Source organism: Bos grunniens, chromosome 5 (genome assembly GCF_055505025.1).
Source record: "Bos grunniens cultivar Pamir isolate PY7600 chromosome 5, Bosgru_T2T1.0, whole genome shotgun sequence".
NCBI classification, from domain to species: domain Eukaryota; kingdom Metazoa; phylum Chordata; class Mammalia; order Artiodactyla; family Bovidae; genus Bos; species Bos grunniens.
This window is the reverse complement of record NC_141169.1, coordinates 35,063,622-35,084,598: the sequence shown is the minus strand read 5'-3', so window position 1 is coordinate 35,084,598 and position 20,977 is coordinate 35,063,622. Positions and strand designations below refer to the sequence as shown.

The following is a 20,977-nucleotide window of genomic DNA, read 5'->3' as shown; positions in this document are numbered from 1 at the left end:
ATATGATTATTAATTTATAACACATTGCCTTCAAATGGTTAAGTATAGATTCTATAGTATATTGCATAATGCCATGTATTTTTTTTTATTTCCTCTTTTAGGCTAAATGCTCATTTTGAAGTAAATCCAGATTGTTCTGTCTCTCGAGCAGAAATGTATTCTGAGTACCTATCAACTTGCAGTAAATTGGCTCGTGGTGGAATCCTAACATCAACTGGATTTTATAAATGTCTTAGGTAGGATTTATATTTCTTTAATTTACATACCCCTTCCTCTGTTGAGAACATAACAACTATCTGTGCTGTGTTTAGTTACTCAGTCATGTCCAACTCAACGGAACCCTATGGACTGTAAGCCTGCCAGGCTCCTCTGTCCATGGGGATTCTCCAGGCAAGAATACTGGAGTGGGTTGCCATGCCCTCCTGCAGGGAATCTTCCCAACCGAGGGACTGAATCTAGGTCTTCTGCATTGCAGGCAGATTCTCTACTGTCTGAGCCACCAAGGAAGCCCAAGAATACTGGAGTGGGTAGACTATCCCTTCTCAAGGGGAACTTTTGACCCAGGTTTTGAACTGGGGTCTCTGGCATTGCAGGTGGATTCTTTACCAGCTGAGCTACCTAGGAAGATGTACCAACTATCTACCTAGTCTTGAATATCTCCACTACTTAAAGTTTTGTATGGTTAGATTGTAATGTGGTGGAAGTTTAAATTGAAGGGAATTTTGATATCAAACATGGTGTTTGTGTTTAAACATTCTGAGGTTTATCAAAGAAAGAAAAGGGAGAAATTAAGTGTACGCTTTTCCTGCTGTTTATATGTGTTAAAGACATAGCGTTCGCCCTTTAAAATCTTGAATAATAGTCTGTGACTGAGCTCTGTCTTCAAACATCATGACTTTTTGATATTTTGCAAAGTTCATAAACTAGGCATTGACTTGATGTAGCTTTTTTATTAATTACATATGTAGTAGAATTGTTTTAAACCCTACAATGTTAATAATAATTATTTTTGAAATTGGAGAATTGATCTTTTACATTAATATTTAATTCTTTGTTTCCCATCCTTGTAGAATATATGATTCATATTGGTTCATATATAAGTAGCAGTGAATATACTGTTGCTGTTCGTGTAAACATTGTTAGAATTTAGTGTTTTTTGTTAATGTGCTAGTTATTAAAATTGAATGTGTGTGTACTTTACAGAACAGTCTTTCCAAATCATACAGTGAAGAGAGTGGAGGATTCCAGTAACAATGGGCAGGCGCATATTCATGTAGTAGGAGTAAAACGTAGGGCTATCCCACTTCCCATTCAGATGTACTATCAGCAGCAACCTGTTTCTACTCCCGTTGTTCGTGTTGATTCTGTACCTGATGTATCTCCAAGTCCTTCACCCGCAGGTATTTTTATTGTGATTAAATATTACCAATTTAATAAGAAGGCTAAATGAAAACATGTATTATATGCATTCAAGATGTATAACTTGTCCTTGTTTTTCAGTAGCATTTTATTTCTTGTTCTATTATTTTATCATATAGTGCAAAGTTGTTAATTTCTTAAAACTGTTTTCTCTTGAAATTAAGTAAAATAATTTCTGCATGCTGCTTTTCAGTCATTTCAGTGTGAATTTTAACTTTTCCTCATAATTTCAGGAATCCCTCATGGACCACAAACTGTAGGAAACCATTTTCAGAGGACTCCTGTTACCAACCAGTCTTCAAGTTTGACTGCAACACAAATGTCTTTTCCAGTACAAGGTGTTCATACTGTGGCACAGACTGTTTCAAGAATTCCACCAAATCCTTCGATTCATACCCACCAGCAGCAAAATGCTCCGGTGACCGTCATTCAAAATAAAGCTCCGATTCCTTGTGAAGTCGTTAAGGCTACAGTAATCCAGAACTCTATACCCCAGACAGCAGTTCCTGTTAGTATTGCTGTGGGAGGAGGAGCTGCACAGAGTTCTGTGGTTCAGAATCATAGTACAGGGCCACAGCCTGTTACAGTTGTAAATTCCCAGATGCTTCACCATCCATCAGTAATTCCACAGCAGTCTCCATTACACACAGTGGTACCGGGGCAGATACCTTCTGGCACTCCTGTTACAGTGATTCAGCAAGCTGTCCCACAGAGTCATATATTTGGCAGAGTTCAGAACATACCAGCATGTACTTCTACAGTTTCACAGGGTCAACAGTTAATCACCACATCACCCCAACCTGTACAAACTTCATCTCAGCAAACATCAGCTGGTAGCCAGCCACAGGACACTGTTATCATAGCACCCCCACAGTATGTAACGACTTCTACATCCAATATTGTCTCAGCAACTTCAGTACAGAATTTTCAGGTAGCTACAGGACAAATGGTTACCATTGCTGGTGTCCCAAGTCCACAACCCTCAAGGGTAGGGTTTCAAAACATTGCACCAAAACCTCTCCCTTCTCAGCAAGTTTCATCAACAGTGGTACAACAGCCTATTCAACAGCCACAGCAGCCAACCCAACAAAGTGTAGTGATTGTAAGCCAGCCAGCTCAACAAGGTCAAACTTATGCACCAGCCATTCACCAAATTGTTCTTGCTAATCCAGCAGCTCTTCCAGCTGGCCAGGCAGTTCAGCTAACTGGACAACCAAACATTACTCCATCTTCCTCACCATCACCTGTCCCACCTACTACTAACCAGGTCCCTACTGCCATGTCATCTTCTTCCACACCTCAACCACAGGGACCGCCTCCTACTGTCAGTCAAATGCTGTCTGTGAAAAGGCAGCAACAGCAGCAGCATTCACCAGCACCTCCACAACAGGTACAAGTACAAGTTCAGCAGCCACAACAAGTACAGATGCAAGTTCAACCACAGCAAACAAATGCAGGAGTTGGTCAGCCTGCTTCTGGTGAGTCGAGTCTGATAAAACAGTTGCTGCTTCCAAAGCGTGGTCCTTCAACTCCCGGTGGTAAGCTTATTCTCCCAGCTCCACAGATTCCTCCCCCAAATAATGCAAGAGCTCCTAGTCCTCAGGTGGTGTACCAGGTGGCCAATAACCAAGCAGCAGGTTTTGGAGTGCAAGGGCAAACTCCAGCTCAGCAGCTATTGGTTGGGCAGCAAAATGTTCAGTTGGTCCAAAGTGCAATGCCACCCACTGGGGGAGTGCAAACCGTGCCCATCTCGAACTTACAAATATTGCCAGGCCCGCTGATCTCAAATAGCCCAGCAACCATTTTCCAAGGGACTTCTGGCAACCAGGTAACCATAACAGTTGTGCCAAATACAAGTTTTGCAACTGCAACTGTGAGTCAGGGAAATACAACTCAGCTCATTGCTCCAGCAGGAATTACCATGAGCGGGACCCAGGCAGGAGTTGGACTTCAGGTGCAAACGCTTCCAGCCACTCAAGCATCTCCAGCTGGACAATCATCTTGTACTACTGCTACTCCCCCATTCAAAGGTGATAAAATAATTTGCCAAAAGGAGGAGGAAGCAAAAGAAGCAACAGGTTTACATGTTCATGAACGTAAAATTGAAGTCATGGAGAACCCGTCCTGCAGACGAGGAACCACAAACACCAGCAATGGGGATACAAAGGAAAATGAAATGCAGGTGGGAAGTCTTCTAAATGGGAGAAAATACAGTGACTCAAGTCTACCTCCTTCAAACTCAGGGAAAATTCAAAGTGAGGCTAATCAGTGCTCACTAATCAGTAATGGGCCATCGTTAGAATTAGGTGAGAATGGAGCATCTGGAAAACAGAACTCAGAACAAATGGACATGCAGGATATTAAAAGTGATTTGAAAAAACCTCTAGTTAATGGAATCTGTGATTTTGATAAAGGAGATGGTTCTCATTTAAGCAAAAACATTCCAAATCACAAAACTTCCAATCATGTAGGAAATGGTGAGATATCTCCAATGGAACCACAAGGGACTTTAGATGCCACTCAGCAAGATACTGCCAAAGGTGATCAACTAGAAAGAACTTCTAATGGACCTATATTAACTTTGGGTGTTTCACCATCTGTGAGCAGTATACAGGAGGCCTCAAATGTGGCAACACAGCAGTTTAGTGGTACTGATTTGCCTAATGGACCTCTAGCTTCAAGTTTGAATTCAGATGTGCCTCAGCAACGCCCAAGTGTAGTTGTCTCACCACATTCTGCAACCTCTGTTATACAGGGGCATCAAATCGTAGCCGTTCCCCACTCAGGATCAAGAGTGTCCCATTCTCCTGCCCTGTTGTCTGACGTTCGGTCTACAAATGGCACAGCAGAATGCAAAACTGTAAAGAGGCCAGCAGAGGATAATGATAGGGAAACAGTCACAGGAATTCCAAATAAAGTGGGGGTTAGAATTGTTACAATCAGTGACCCCAACAATGCTGGCTGCAGTGCAACGATGGTTGCGGTGCCAGCAGGAGCAGATCCAAGCACTGTAGCTAAAGTAGCAATAGAAAGTGCTGTTCAGCAGAAGCAGCAGCATCCACCAACATACGTACAGAATGTGGTCCCACAGGTGAGTCATTGTCCTGTCACATTTCTCTTAAAAAGTCCTGATGTGTAAATATGATTTTAGGGGGAAATGCACTGTTCTTCCATGTTTTACCTTGAAAAGGTAATTGGGAGGACCTAGCAATGTACTCAGGAGAAGGCAATGGCACCCCACTCCAGTACGCTTGCCTGGAAAATCCGATGGACAGAGGAGCCTGGTAGGCTGCAGTCCATGGGGTCTCTAAGAGTCGGACACGACTGAGCGACTTCACTTCCACTTTTCACTTTCATGCATTGGAGAAGGAAATGGCAACCCACTCCAGTGCCCTTGCCTGAAGAATCCCAGGGACGGGGGAGCCTGGTGGGCTGCCGTCTGTGGGGTCGCACAGAGTGGGACACGACTGAAGCGACTTAGCAGCAGCAGCACCAGTGTACTCAAGCTGTCGTGCTCTTTTATTTTTCTCTGTTCTTTGTAATATTGAACAATTTTCAGTTGTTAACTTAAACACATGGTTTAAAGCAGTGGTCTCCAACCTTTTGGGCACCAGGGACCTGTTTCATGGAAGACAGTTTTTTTTCCATCCCTGAGGTGGGGTGGGGGAAATGCGAAGGTTCAGGAGGTAATACCAATCATGGGAGCAGGTGACTCTTCCCTTGCTAGCCTACCGCTCACCCCTGCTGTGCCACCTGATTCCTAACAGGCCACTGACAAGGGGTTGAGGACCCCTGGTTTAAAGCATTTTTCTATGTTGTTGTACACGCAAGGTAGAGCCAAGATAGAGAAGTACTTGTCATCTAACATTGTAGGGAGTATTTTTAAAATGTAACTTGGTCTTGTTTGGGAGAGGTTTGCTAAGAGTACACCAGAAGGGAATTTCTGTATTTGATTTTGACATGAGTGTATTTTTGAGGCTTCTTGCACAGTACTTTTGTAAAAAAGGTGAATTCCATAAGAATTTTATCAAGTGTGTTATTATCTTAGGTATTGAATTAGTTGCCTTTATTCTTTAAAAAGGTTTATTTCTTATAATTTCAATTTGTTTCAGCTATTCTGGTATTTAATATTTTGTGTCTCTTATTCCTTTGCTCTATTTATTCCCTTTTAAATATCTACTATCCCCTCTCTGCATGCCTCAGTACATAAAAGTGTTTTCTAAAATCAGTGCTACTGAATTGAGGATCCAATCAGCCTATAAAGATTTTAAGGACAATCTTATATGCTGTTTCCTGGATTACTACTACTTCATTCTTTGTTTCCTAATTACTACACAGCCAGAACCTTCTGTGACTGTTGCCAACTCTGCTAGCACTCTTCTGTCTTGGGTTTTTTCTCTGTGCTTCTGATGATAACAGCAGATTGTGTTGGTATTGATACCAATCTAGATGACAAGAGAGAGGTGGGAGTAGGGAAGCAAAATGGAAGATGAGAAAGCAAAGAATCCCTTGCTTAGAACATCATTCACTAATGTGTGTTTTTCTTCATGTGAATGGGTAAAGCTGGACAGTACTGCTCTGGGAGCATAATGACTTTTTAAATTCATATTAGTATTGCTTAGGTCTATTTCAGGGTATCTAAATAGGTTGAGGATTCTTCAGTGTATATTATGTACATGGCAATAATTAATATGGAGTTTTTGTGGAAAATACCAAGTCATTTTTAGTCAAGCTTCAACAGGGTGAGTTTTTCACTTAAAAGCACACGAAAAATTCTTTTAATAATGCAATATCTAACATATACTAAGCATTCAGCATATTTTTTTTATATTTAACAATTTCCCAGTTCATCTTATGTGCTCCACTTTTTTTTAGATTCCCTTGTAATCCTAAAGAGTTACAGTAGACCAAGCCAGATTAGAGAAAACCTCTCTTACTATGAAATTGCTTCATCCACCCTTGTTTATTGCGTCCTTTAACCCTCCAGTGTGGTTATGTTCAACAATGATACCTAAATAACAAAAAACAAGCAATACTAGCTAACTCTAGGACCTGTGTTAGGAATTTTGCACTATTTTGTCATTTGATTCACAAAGAAACTCTATTAGGTAAACATTATAATTTCTATTTTAGAGAAGAGGCCTCACAATGCTAAATAACTTGCCCAAGGTTACCAACTAATATGAGGTGGTGCAGGACAAATCTGGTGGGTCTGAAACCAGAGCTCGTGCTCTTAGCCCATTTACCACTATTCTAAAAGATTTCTTTGTCAAATCCTAGATATTCCTTTTATATGTAACATTATTTTAATGACTAGCTTATAAGATATAAGTATCACTGAAAGATAATTTCAGGATCACAATGCTAGAATTTAACATATTGGACATATATACATCTAAATCAAGCCATAAAATTAATACATTTTCAGTTCAGTTCGGTCACTCATTGTGTCCAACTCTTTGCGACCCCATGAACCACAGTATGCAAGGCCTCCCTGTCCATCACCAACTCCCAGAGTTCACCAAAACCCATGTCCATTGAGTTGGTGATGCTTACTCCTAATCTAAAAAATGTGTATAAATTTTATGTATTCTCCCCAAGAATGTAGTTTATTTCAAACAGCTATAGTCTTTATTTTTGAAGTTGGTATTTTGTTGGCACATAGAAATGTAAAACTTTGCAAGGAAAAAGAGACATAGCATACATAGATGGTGTCTATAAGAATAAGAAACAAACAGAACAGGATATCTGTGTATAACTCTTAGCACAAGGCCCAATACACAGTCTGGTGCTCAGTAATGGTGCAAGTATGTTTCATCTTTGGTGGCTCAGACAGTAAAGAATATGCCTACAACAGAGGAGACCCGGGTTCAGTCCCTGCATCAAGATGATTCCCTGGAGAAGGGAATGGCAACCCACTCTAGTATTCTTGCCTGGAGAATCCCATGGACAGAGGAGCCTGGTGGGCTACAGTCCATAAAGTCACAAAGAATTGGACACGACTGAGCAATTAACACATAGGATAAAGTACCCATAAAGGCTAAAAAATTACCAAGCTGCTCAAGATGATATCATAAGTTTCCTTGGAAGGGAGGCTGTTGGACCTTCCTAAGAGCTTGTTAATAAAAACCATTTCCACTGTTGCCCAGATTCTTTAAATTTCTTTATATAGTCTTAGAATTGCATTTTAGACCTTGGTTTAATACCATTTTATCCAGTATTTGATTTGGCACTTTAAACAGGTAGATGAAATAGAGGAATTTAAATGTGATTTTTTTTTTTTAGCTATACTTTGTTATTTTATTGGAGAGGGCAATGGCACCCCACTCGAGTACTCTTGCCTGGAAAATCCCATGGACGGAGGAGCCTGGTAGGCTGCAGTCCACGGGGTCGCTAAGAGTCGGACACGACTAAGCGACTTCACTCACCTTTGTTATTTTATACCGTTTCAAGGGGTGGGGGATGTTAAGGAGGTACCTTTACACCAAGAAGGAACTTCTAGACTTGCAGAATGCTCAGGGCTGGAAAGACTGCAGGGAAATATCCCTGCTGAGAATGGCCAACAGGTAATCCTTCCTAATACCATTGTTATTTAATATTTCTTTTCTCAGTTTTGTTCCTTCTCACTCCCACTAATTAGCTGTATTAATTTTACTACAGAAGAGATACTAGGAACACATAAAGGGGAAAGAAATATGAAACTAAATGCTATAACCATATATTTTGTACTTAAATGGTATTTAGCTAAGTATGAAATAACTGTACTTAACTTCAAGGTACATTTCTTTCTTTAAAACTACTTATTTTCAATCTGCCACAATATGGATACTGTTTCTGAGCCCTGCTCTCTTCCACTATTCGTGAAATTGTATCTGCTGAAGGCATGGTACTAGATTGGCATATAAGATAATAAAAATGGAAAAAATTAATTATACTTAACTGAAGACTTGTCTTTTTCAGAAGCATTTAAAACACATGTTGAATATATCTGTATCTGTTCATCCTGTGATCTGATGTCATGCCCGATTCTTGTATATAAAAATAGTTTACTTAAGGATGTACTTACTTAAGGTATTTTATAGATGCTGCTCCTTAGTTTTCTGTCCTTCATATATGAATCCTTTTTGAAATGGTGCTAACATTGAATGTGGGTATCTGCCTGGTCCCCTTGATTCTTTGATAAAGAGTTTGAAAAGTTACCCAACCTATCAGAAAGCATATCTGCAATCTCAGGGGGGCTATGTCTAGTCATAACCATAGAAGATCATTTTAGCAAGAGTCACAGGAATGTCAATTTTTTTTGAAGCATATTACTGCTCAGATTTGTAGACTAGTAGTGGAGAAGGCAATGGCACCCCACTCCAGTACTCTTGCCTGGAAAATCCCATGGGTGGACGAGCCTGGTAGGCTGCAGTCCATGGGGTCACAAAGAGTTGGACACGACTGAGCAACTTCACTTTCACTTTTCAGTCTCACGCATTGGAGAAGGCAATGGCAACCCACTCCAGTGTTCTTGCCTGGAGAATCCCAGGGACGGAGGAGCCTGGTGGGCTGCCGTCTGTGGGGTCGCACAGAGTCGGACACAGCTGAAGCGACGCAGCAGCAGCAGTGAAAGTGAAAGAAAGTGAAGTCTCTCATTCGTGTTCAACTCTTTGCAACCCCATGGACTGCAGCCTACCAGGTTCCTCCATCCATGGGATTTTCCACGCAAGAGTACTGGAGTGGGGTGCCATTGCCTTCTCCAGGAGATCTTCCCGACCCAGGGATTGAAGCCGGGTCTCCCACAGGGTAGGCAGACGCTTTACCATCTGAGCCACCAGGGAAGCTAGTAGTACATTGTAATAATTAAGAAAATCATTAGCACTAAATGATTTTTTCGTTTACACTTCAATGTGTTCTGTTTATAAGATAGACTTTGTATGTGTTGATTGTCTAGTTATACTTAATAAGAGGACTTGGATAGGTTATGAAAATGAGGCAATATTAGAGCAGAAAGAACCTTAGATATTAGCTTGTCCATAACCCTTTTTAAAGAGTTGAATTAACTTTCCCACACTCACAAGGATCTCTTTTCCAGTGATTATCTTAATTCTGTTCTGTAAAGATGTGTATTTTGTTTAAACTAAGTGTAACCTCGTTAATACCACATTTAGAATAAATTTTGTTCTTGTTCCTTACAAGCATTTAAAAGTATCTCTACTTACTCTTTAGAGTGTATTTTCCTTATTCTTTCAATTAGACCTTAGGTGTTATAATGCCTGATTTATTCTTCATAATATATAAGTGTTTAAGAACTTCAAATCCCAAGTCTTATATCAGAAAATTTTTAACATCAGTACAGTCTAGAAGTTTCAGCCACAGTTTACTCTTGAAAAGATGTTAAAGGAAGGCAAGATTATAATTTCTTATTTTAACAAAAGGAAATATCTTTGCCAAAAGTAAAACTGCTACATTAACGTTTTAGATAATTTTACATTAAAAAAGGAATCACAGAATTATTTCATATTCTTTGTTTAATTTTACTTTTCTGGTCACACAGTACTACAGAGGTACTAAAATACGAAAAGTTAGTTCTTCAGTAGAGCAGAACAAAGAATAGTATTGAACAATATTCCTCAGGAGTGATCATTCCAAAAACATGATTTTGAGACCACTTTTACATTTATATTTAAGTTAGGGTTATGGTTAATATCAGGCACTTTTATATCCTAAAAGAAATATATTTTGCATTTTATGTAAAAGACCTAGTTCTTAAAACATAGTTTAAGTAGTACTTTAAAAAACATACAATACAGTGTAAACAAACTATTAAAAATTGGTTTTGTTAAAAGAAATATGTAATTTTCTAATATAGGAAAAAATAAAAAATACTACTTCCAGTTCAATTCACTCAGTTGTGTCCTACTCTTTGTGACCCCATGGACTGCAGCATGCCAGGCTTCCTTGTCCATCACCAACTCTCGGAGTTCACTCAAACTCACGTCCATTGAGTCGGTGATGCCATCCAACCATCTCATCCTCTGTCATCCCCTTCTCCTCCTGCCTTCAATTCCCAGCATCAGAGTCTTTTCCAATGAGTCAGTTCTTCACATCAGGCCGAAGTACTGGAGCTTCATCTTCAGCATCAGTCCTTCCAATGAATATTCAGGACCGATTTCCTTTAGTGTTGACTGGTTGGATCTCCTTGCAGTCCAAGGGATTCTGATCTTCTCCAACACCACAGTTCAAAAGCATCAATGCTTTGGCGCTCAGCTTTCTTTATTTCAACTCTCACATCCATACATGACTACTGGAAAAACCATACCTTTGACTAGACGGACCTTTGTTGGCAAAGTAATGTCTCTGCTTTATAATGTGCTGTCTAGGTTGGTCATTGCTTTTCTTCCACGGAGCAAGCATCTTTTAATTTCATGGCTGCAGTCACCATCTGCAGTGATTTTGGATCCCAAGAAAATAAAGTCTCTCACTGTTTCCATTGTTTCCCCATCTATTTTCTGTGAAGTGATGGGACCAGGTGCCATGATCTTAGTTTTCTGAATGTTGAGTTTTAAGCCAACTCTTTTACTCTCATCAAGAGGCTCTTTAGTTCCTCTTCACTTTCTGCCGTAAGGGTGGTATCATCTGTGTTTCTGAGGTCATTGGTACTTCTCCCGGTAAAGTAAATATACTGCTTTATTCAAAGAAAATGCAAGTCTTGGAATTTTTCATTTGGTATTTTCTATAAGTAGTTTAATTCATTTTGTTTTATTGATATATTTAGCTCTGTTTTTTTGTTGTTGTTTGTTTACTTTTTATTGTGAAAATTTTAGACATACACAAGAATAGAGGCTTACTGACCTTTACCCAACCTTATCCTTCACCCAGCTTTAAATAATGTTACCATTGCCTTTCTAGTTTCATCTCTTCTTCACCACTGTTTTTCCCCTGCAGTAAAGTAAGTCCCAAAGATTTTAAGTTACTAATAAATATTTCAGTATGTATTTATAAGTATTTATAATACCAAATCACACCTAACAAAAATAGTACTTTCTTAATATTGCATGACACTCAGTTTGTTCTTAGTCTTTAAAAATGTGTTTTATAAATTTTGTTTGAATTAAGATCCAGAGAACACCAGATGCAATGTGTAGACAATTTTCTGCACATTGCATTTGGTTAATATGTCTTTTATTCATTCTTAATTGAACAGTTTGGATTAACTTCAGTCATCCTTGCCACATCCTCATAAATCATTAACAGTTGGGGCTAAATACCCTATGATTCCCTGTTATTTAACTTTCGTGTATGACACCAGTTAAGAGTTCTACAATGAAGAACAAAATAGGATAAAGCTTTGTTAGCATATAAAAAAAAATAAACCTAATTTAAAAGTATATGACAAGCTAGTCAATAAAATACCTAGGGTAAATGGTAATAGTGTAGGGAACCAGAAAGTTCATTCTGAGGGAATTTGATAGCTCTGACAGATTTACCCTTCAGTTATAATTCTGAGATTATATTTCTGTCACTCTTCAATATTTGTGTTTGATTCAAACTGATCCTCTTGGTTACTCTTACTTACTGGAATTTCATGGAATTTTTTATGCAGTAGTTTCATTTCAAGGAAACAGTTTGACTTTTTTTTTTTTTCCTGGTAAATAGATTTAGTCTAATGTTATTCTTCCCTTCCTTTCTCTCTGATCCTGACCCCTGTGTCTACTTTCTCACTGTTAGTTTTTATGAGTTTAAGAATTCACAGATAAATGATTGTCAGATTCTTGTTCCAGCTTTAACTACTGCCAGATAATTTAACTATTGCTAGATAATTAACTTTAACTATAGCTAAATAATTGCACTTACTGATCTGTTCTTGTCCCCAAAGTGAACTCATCATCTTTCCTCCAGAATATGGTTTCACTCTGTACTTCTCTATTAACATAAATAATAATAGTGAGTTGCCATTTATTGAGAATCTAGAGCTAGGCTCTTCATGTAGAGTTTCTGTAGTCTTCCTACCATCCCAGAAGTTAGATTTTATTACACTTTTCGGATGAGGGAATTGAGAATCAGAGATGTTTTGTAGTTTGCCCAGGGCCACATAGCTGGTTAAAAGGCAAATCGAAATTCTGAGTCCTGTTCTGTCAAGCTGGAAAGTCTTAACTTCTAGCCATTGATACCTGTACTGCCCTAAAATGCATGGTTTTCATGCGTGTATATATTTTCTTACTAATAATATTAGAAAATCGTAAGAATGAGACTCTATTATAAAAACAACTTCAGTCACATCTCAAAGTAAATTTTTTTCCTTAGAGCTTAGAACTCAAAAGTTCCTATGACTCCACGTTTCTAAGAACCTTCACTCTTGGCACTTTATTCTTTTCCTTTATTCACTTTTATGCTAGAGCCTTATCTGTTTCTGTTTTGTCTGTTTTTTTTAAAGTACTATAATTTTCCAATAAGAGGTTTTCAGCAATTTTTAGCTTAGTTTTGCTCCATTGTTTCCAATATCACTTTATAAATAAGCAAATACATTGAATATTTTCCCAGAGTTTGAATGTATTTCCTTTAAACAATACTTTGAAAGTGGTATGCTAATCATGTCTGTGAGGAATTTAACATTTTTTCCTTTGTGCTATGTATGTTATGAGTGAAATCTGAGTTAAACCTCAAAATGTATTGTTTCAAATTGTTTTAAGCTATGTTATAATTATTATGTGTTTTTCAGAGAGAAAAGGATGGGATATAACGGGAAAAATGTAGCTAATATTTAGAAAACTTATGCATACAATTAAAATCCTTTTCTTGTGTAATCCATCAAAATTTATAACAGAGCACCTTTAAAGATTGAAGTTGTTAGTTAAAATAGCTTTTACTGCAAAGTAATATTTACAACATTCTACTTAAATGGTTATATCATTCTTAACATCTGAAATTCCCTTTGATTTTTACTATATATGGTTTTATGTTACTCATTACAATCTTAAAGGAGATATTATACAAAGAAATAATAATTTACAGTTGATTTTTTTTCTTTTGAAGAATATATGTTAGTAAATAAAATGGGTGCATTTATAATTTTTTCTCTGTTTAATCTATAGTTGTATTTCTACCCAATTTTATTAGTATAAAAATCTTTAATTCTAAGTTATGTGTATTCTGTGACAGTAACAATGCAGTCTTGCCTTTGTGATTCATATGAAATTAATTTGACTTCTTAAATATGTTTCTGAAACTAGTTATCCTCTTAAAGAGTATCCAAAAGATAATCTTTAAAACTCCCAAGTGTGAATTTTATGTTGAAAGTGCATAACTATCACTGTAATCAAATTCACAAACCTGTTCTATATGAATGTTTTTCAGTGTCATTTCACAAACTGTGTGGTTTGTCTTTTTCACAGAACACTCCAATGACACCTTCACCAGCTGTTCAGATTCAGAGCCAGCCTAACAGTTCTCAGCCTTCTCCATTCAGTGCATCTAGTCAACATGGAGATCCAGTGAGAAAACCTGGGCACAACTTCATGTGTCTGTGGCAGTCTTGTAAAAAGTAAATGGCAGTTTTATTTGATATACATAAATGCTCTTTTTTCTGGAATGTCTTTGTATTTAAATTTCTACTTATGATTTCATGAAAATTTTCTTTTGAAATCACTAACTTTTTAGCAAAAATATTTCATGTTGAAAGTAATATTTATGCAGATCCAGTGTTATCTAAAGAAATTTATATAAATGTTGGAAAGAGCTTCATTGCCTTATGGTAGTTATCAGAGAATGTTTAATTATTAGATTTTAACAAAAGAAAATCAGCTAAGAATTTTATGTTATATTTGACTATGAAAAGAAATTTTTTTTGAAAAGAAGTTTTTTAAAGTGTCTTGCAATTAGTGGCAGCCATAGGATTTCTATATAACAGACACTTAAAGATATCTGTTAGGAAGAATGATTTGTCTTCAATTTAAGTTTGAGATGGACACACCATGAAAATTTTTAATGTTATATTATCTCACAGTTTAATAACTGATAAGTGGAATTGCATTTCTTAAACAAGGCTTTCTTAGACTTGAAGGAGAACTTGAGAATAATACTAAACTTGAGAGTAATACTGGTTAAACTAAAATCTCAGTTCCTTTAACAGTAGTCAGCTAAGAATCGTGGCTTTGTCCCTTTTAGAGCTCTAAGACTAAGGTGTACATAATATCCTTCATTTTTTTTTTTAGATATCAAGATTCTGTTTTACTTTTCCTAACTATAGCAGAAATTACTGTGTCCTATTAAAATTATATTTCCTATTCATAATTTTTCTGATATAGGCATATTTCATATATAGATTTGTTCTAAGATTGTGGCTTTCAGTGTAGCCTAGGGATTATTGATAATATGCAGAATTTCTTTGGACAGTGTTTACCAAACTTTAAATCTCAACCCGTTAGTGGGGTATGAAATCATTTTGGCAAGTCTACCAGGAGGGTTTTGCTTGTTTTTCTTTTCAATGAAAAAGTGAATAAAATATCTCAGATTCCATTATGTTGCTAGGGGTAAGTATTGTTTTCATTTATATATGTATATAAGTATGTGTATCTAGACCATAGTGTAAAATCTGTCAAAAGGGTTTTTTAAAATTAGTGCTTTAGGTTTCCTCTCATTATTTCTTTCATTTATTTAATTTGATAACTTTTTAAATGTTTATGTTGTAAGTTAATTTGCAACTTTTTTCACTGATGTCAAATTCTATACTTTTTTTTTTTTTAAGATTTTTGTTTTTGTTTTTCATCGCAAAACAGTAGCTGATGGAGTAGGTACTAAGTTCATGCTATTTGTTCACTAAAACGTTTGGGACTAGCTTCTTTAGATGAAGTGTTCAGAGTATTTCAACAAAAAAAATCACTGAAAGGGCTAATCAATCTAAATGCATGGCTGTTTCCCATCTTGTTAGTAAGATTGTTGTTCCAAAATTTGAATGGTATACCTCGTCTTTTTAAGTCTTTTCAGAAAAATACTCAACAAGACTTCTTAGACATGGTCAATTTTAAAGTCAATTTTAGATATACTGCATTGATAATTAGTTGAAGTGGATTCTGCAAATATTTATTGAGCACCCTCTAGAAGGGCTCATGTGTTAGGAGGTAGAGACATAAAGATCACTGTCAACTTTTAGGGAAGCACATGCAAAAAACAAATAAATGAGCTTAAATAAGTACTATAAAAAATAGTTCCTATGTTATAGCATTATTAGCAATATAATGAACAGAATGTAATGCTGGGATGGTTAGAAATGTTTCATTATAGACATTACTTTTGAGTTGGTTCTTAAAGTATGAGTAGGAGTTTGTCATGCAAAAACAATTTCATTCATAATAGCAAGTGCAGGGAATTATAGAAGGAACTATTTATGCCCAGGGAACTGTGAGAAGCTTAAGATATCAAGAGCATAAGGACATGAGGAGAGCAAAGGCTTTTATTACACTTGACCTTTCATATCTTCAGGGCTTCCCAGGTGGCTCAGTGGTAAAGAATCTGCCTGCAATGCAGGGGATGCAAGTTCAATCCCTGGGTCAGGAAGATCCCCTGGAGTAGGTAATAGCAACCCACTCCAGTATTCTTGCCTGGGAAATTCCATGGACTGAGGAGCCTGGTGGGCTAATGTCCATAGGGTTGCAAAAAAGTTGAACATTGACTTAGCAACTAAACAACAACTTTATATCTGCGCTTGAAAGTTCTATCAAACAGGAATTAGAAATATTCTCCCAAAATTCCAGAAAGTTCCAAAAAGCAAAACATTGCCCAAGTGATGGCAACTATTTACATAGTATTTACATTGTATTTACAGCTGTTTACATAGCATTTACATTGTATTAGGTATTATAAGTAGTCTAGAAATGATATAAAGTAGACAGGAAGATATTCTTAAGTTAAATGCAAATACTTCACCATTATATATAAAGGACTTAAGCATCTGCAGATCTGAGGGGAACCTGGAATCAATCCCCAATGGATACCAAGGGATGGCTGTTCATTTTTAGTTTAAATTCCAGGTGGAAAAATACATGTAGTGGCTATTGTCGCTAAATAACTATGCTCTGATTTCTTTAATATCTGATCAAAAATATTAATGAAGAATCTTCCTTGATTCATACAGATTTAGAACTAAAATTATGTCTTTTACCGATAAATTATTGTGAAATGCACTACTCACCCTTACATCACGCATGTTAGTAATTTCTTTTTTAATCTACAGGCATGTATCTCTAAAAAATTAGGACACTACTCTTTAACCATAATTTATAACCCTGCAGAAAAATAACATTCAGTTCAGTTCAGTTAGGTCACTAGGTCATGTGCGACTCTTTGCGACCCCATGAACCATAGCACGCCAGGCCTCCCTGTCCACCAACTCCCGGAGTCCACACAAACCCATGTCCATTGAGTCAGTGATGCTATCCAACCATCTCATCCTCTGGCATCCCCTTCTCCTGCCCTCAATCTTTCCCAACATCAGGGTCTTTTCCAATGAGTCAGCTCTTCGCATCAGGTGGCCAAAGTACTGGAGTTTCAGCTTCAACATCAGTCCTTCCAATGAACACCCAGGACTGATCTCCTTTAGGATGGACTGGTTGGATCTCCTTGCAGTCCAAGGGACTCTCAAAAGTCTTCTCCAGCACCACAGTTCAAAAACATCAACTCTTCAGTGCTCTACTTTCTTTATAGTCCAACTGTCACATCCATACATGACCACTGGAAAAACCATAGCTTTGACTAGACGGACCTTTGTTGGCAAAGTAATGTCTCTGCTTTTCAATATGCTGTCTAGGTTGGTCATAACTTTCCTTCCAAGGAGTAAGCGTCTTTTAATTTCATGGCTGCAGTCACCATCTGCAGTGATTTTGGAGTCCCCCAAAATAAAGTCTGACACTGTTTCCCCATCTGTTTCCCATCAAGTGATGGGACCAGATGCCATGATCTTCGTTTTCTGAACGTTGAGCTTTAAGCCAAATTTTCCACTCTCCTCTTTCACTTTCATCAAGAGGCTCTTTAGTTCCTCTTCACTTTCTGCCATAAGGGTGTTGTCACCTGCATATCTGAGGTTATTGATATTTCTCCCGGAATCTTGATTCCAGCTTGTGCTTCCTCCAGCCCAGTGTTTGTCATGATATAGGGTGACATGAAGTAGGGTGACAGTATACAGCCTTGACGTACTCCTTTCCCAATTTGGAACCAGTCTGTTGTTCCCTGTTCAGTTGTTCCATGTCCAGTTCTAACTGTTGCTTCCTGACCTGCATACATATTTCTCAGGAGGCAGGTCAGGTGGGCTGGTATTCCCATCTCTTTAAGAATTTTCCATAGTTTATTGTGATCTACACAAAGGCTTTGACATAATCAATAAAGCAGAAATCGATGTTTTTCTAGAAGTCTCTTGCTTTTTCCATGATCCAGTGGATGTTGGCAATTTGATCTCTGGTTCCTCTGCCTTTTCTAAAACTAGCTTGTACATCTGAAAGTTCACGCTTTATGTATTGCTGAAGCCTGGCTTGGAGAATTTTGAGCATTACTTTACTAGCATGTGAGATGAGTGCAATAGTACAGTAGTTTGAGCATTCTGGCATTGCCTTTCTTTGGGGTTGGAATGAAAACTGACCTTTTCCAGTCCTGTTGGCCACTGCTGAGTTTTCCAAATTTGCTGGCATATTGAGTGCAGCACTTTCACAGCATCATCTTTCAGGATTTGAAATAGCTCACCTGGAATTCCATCACCTCCACTAGCTTTGTTCCTAGTGTCCTAGTGATGCTTTCTAAGGCCCACTTGACTTCACATTCCAGGATATCTGGCTCTAGGTGAGTGATCACACCATCGTGATATGAAGATCTTTTTTGTGCAGTTCTTCTGTGTCGTCTTGCCACCTCTTCTTAATATCTTCTGCTTCTATTAGGTTCCTACCATTTCTGTCCTTTATCGAGCCCATCTGCATAAAATGTTCCCTTGGTTTCTCTGATTTTCTTGAAGAGATCTCTAGTCTTTCCCATTCTGTTGTTTTCCTCTATTTCTTTGCATTGATCGCTGAAGAAGGCTTTCTTATCTCTCCTTGCTATTCTTTGGAACTCTGCATTCAAATGGTATATCTTTCCTTTTCTCCTTTGCTTTTCTCTTCCCTTCTTTTCACAGCTATTTGTAAGGCCTCCTCAGACAGCCATTTTGCTTTTTTGCATTTCTTTTTCTTGGGGATGGGCTTGATTCTAGTCTCCTGTACAGTGTCATGAACCTCTGTCCATAGTTCATCAGGCACTCTGTCTATAGATCTAATCCCTAAATCTATTTCTCACTTCCACTGTATAGTCGTAAGCAATTTGATTTAAGTCATACCTGAATGGTCTAGAGGATTTCTCCACTTTCTTCAATTTCAGTCTGAATTTGGCAATAAGGAGTTCATGGTGTGAGCCACAGTCAGCTCTGGTCTTGTTTTTGCTGACTGTATAGAGCTTCTCCATCTTTGGCTGCAAAGAATATAATCAATATGATTTCAGTGTTGACCATCTGGTGATGTCCATTGCTTCAATTTTATGAGTTCTTCAAATAGGCAGTCAGTGTTTACATTTCTCCACTGTCTTCTGTTTATTTGGAGTTTGAATTGGAATGCAAGATTCAAACATTGACTGAGGTTGAAAAGGCTGTTATGTCTTTTTTAATCTGCAGATAACCCTCCATCTCTCAGTTTTTCTCCTCACAGTTTTTGTTGATAACAGCAGGTCATTTGTCCTGTAAAGCATCACAGTCTGATTTTGCTGCTATTGTGTAGCATGTTACTCTGATTTTGAATTTTCTGTATATTAGTGATTAGGTCCAGAAGTTTGATAAGAGTCCATTTTGATTTTTATGAGCAGCGTTTTAGAAATGGCGTTGTGTGCTCCATCAGGCAGTAGGCACTGTCTAGTGTCTCTTTTTGTGATGTAAACAGCCATTGAAAATTACGGCCTAGATACATTATTTTATCGTTATAAAATGTAAAGTGTCCTTTTTATCAGTTGTCTGATTTCTCTGAGGAATAGTTTTTAGAGAAAAAGCCAGATTATTGAATATTTCTCTTATTTACCAATTTTCAAAATAAAGAGTTGTTTACTAACTGTACAAAGGTGACTATGAGATGAGGTGCTTTTTGTTTTTTTTTTTAATTTTGATTTTGATTTTAATTTGGTTTTTGGTTTTTAATTTGGTTTTGGTTGTGAATGAACTTGTGAACATAAGTATATTTGAGATAACTTCAATCCATTGCAGATACTATATCCTTCTTAATGTTCAGATTGTCCCATCTTTGGCCAGTGAAGGCCTGTTCAACCTGGATGTGATCTAATTTGTCTTTGATAACTTCCTTTCTCCCTGTTAGATGAAATGTTCTGGACTTAATTTGTGTATTTCCTGCCCTATACGGAGAATCAACTGTTTGTCCAAGGACAGTTCAGTTCAGTTCAGTCAGTCAGTCTTGTCCAACTCTTTGTGACCCTATGAACCACATCACGCCAGGCCTCCCTGTCCATCACCAGCTCCTAGAGTCCACCCAAACCTATGTCCATTGAGTCGGTGATGCCATCCAACCATCTCATCCTCTGTTGTCCCCTTCTCCTCCTGCCCTCAATCTTTCCCAGAATCGGGGTCTTTTCAAATGAGTCAGCTCTTCACATCAGGTAGCCAAAGTACTGGAGTTTCAGCTTCAACATCAGTCCTTCCAATGAACACCCAGGACTGATCTCCTTTAGGATGGAGTGGTTGGATCTCCTTGCAGTCCAAGGGACTCTCAAGAGTCTTATCCAACACCACAGTTCAAAAGCATCAATTTTTCTGCACTCAGCTTTCTTTATAGTGCAACTCTCACATCCATACATGACCACTGGAAAAACCATAGCCAGGACATCTGATGTCTTTTAATGGGAAATGATATTTAATCTGGGCTTCAGGAAGTATCCATTGCTTTTACATTGGCTCTTGTTTCTAGGACTTTTCAGTGAAGAGACTAGAAAAACCATGCTTCAGAAAAACCATGTTTCATGTTCAGAACAACCTTCTCAACTTTTAGATCGTAAATTACACATATTGTTGTCTTCTGCACTTTAATATTTTAGCTTTTTGATCCATCAGTAATTTAGTTTCTGTGTAAAGTGAAGTATGATTGTTGTTTTCCAAATGACTAATATTTGACTAGTTCATTTTTCCCGTAGGTATTTGAATGGCCACCTTTGATATGTACTTAATTTCTGTATGCTTTTTCTGTTTCTGAATTACTTGTTATCCCAATGGTCTCTGTCCTTATCATACTGTCACTTTCAGTTTTGACGTTGGGTGGCAAGTTCCTCCTCCTAATTTCCCTTTTCAGTGTTTCTCATTTTTTCAAGCACTTACCTTGTATCAGGCACTGTGTTAATTTTCAAAATTAAAGTGATATATAAATCAGACTTGGTACCTACACAGATATTTATCCTGTTTTCAAATGAACTTTAGAATTTCCAGAGATTCCCCCAGGGAACCATGTTGGGATTTTTATTTTAATTGCTTTTAATGAATGGCTATTTTTGTTTGTTTTTAGGTAGTGAATAT

The 20,977-nt window shown here is 37.6% G+C and overlaps 1 protein-coding gene across 1 annotated transcript in view; it reads left to right on the top strand.

The window, feature by feature from the left end:
* The window catches only part of ARID2 (AT-rich interaction domain 2), a 208,734-nt gene that overhangs the window by 149,379 nt on the left and 38,378 nt on the right, over positions 1–20,977 (top strand). The window contains exons 13-16 of the mRNA XM_086399793.1: positions 102–236; positions 1,204–1,400; positions 1,653–4,510; positions 13,797–13,945. Of these exons, the coding sequence (XP_086255919.1) occupies positions 102–236; positions 1,204–1,400; positions 1,653–4,510; positions 13,797–13,945 (3,339 nt within the window). The remainder of the gene's footprint in view (positions 1–101; positions 237–1,203; positions 1,401–1,652; positions 4,511–13,796; positions 13,946–20,977) is intronic.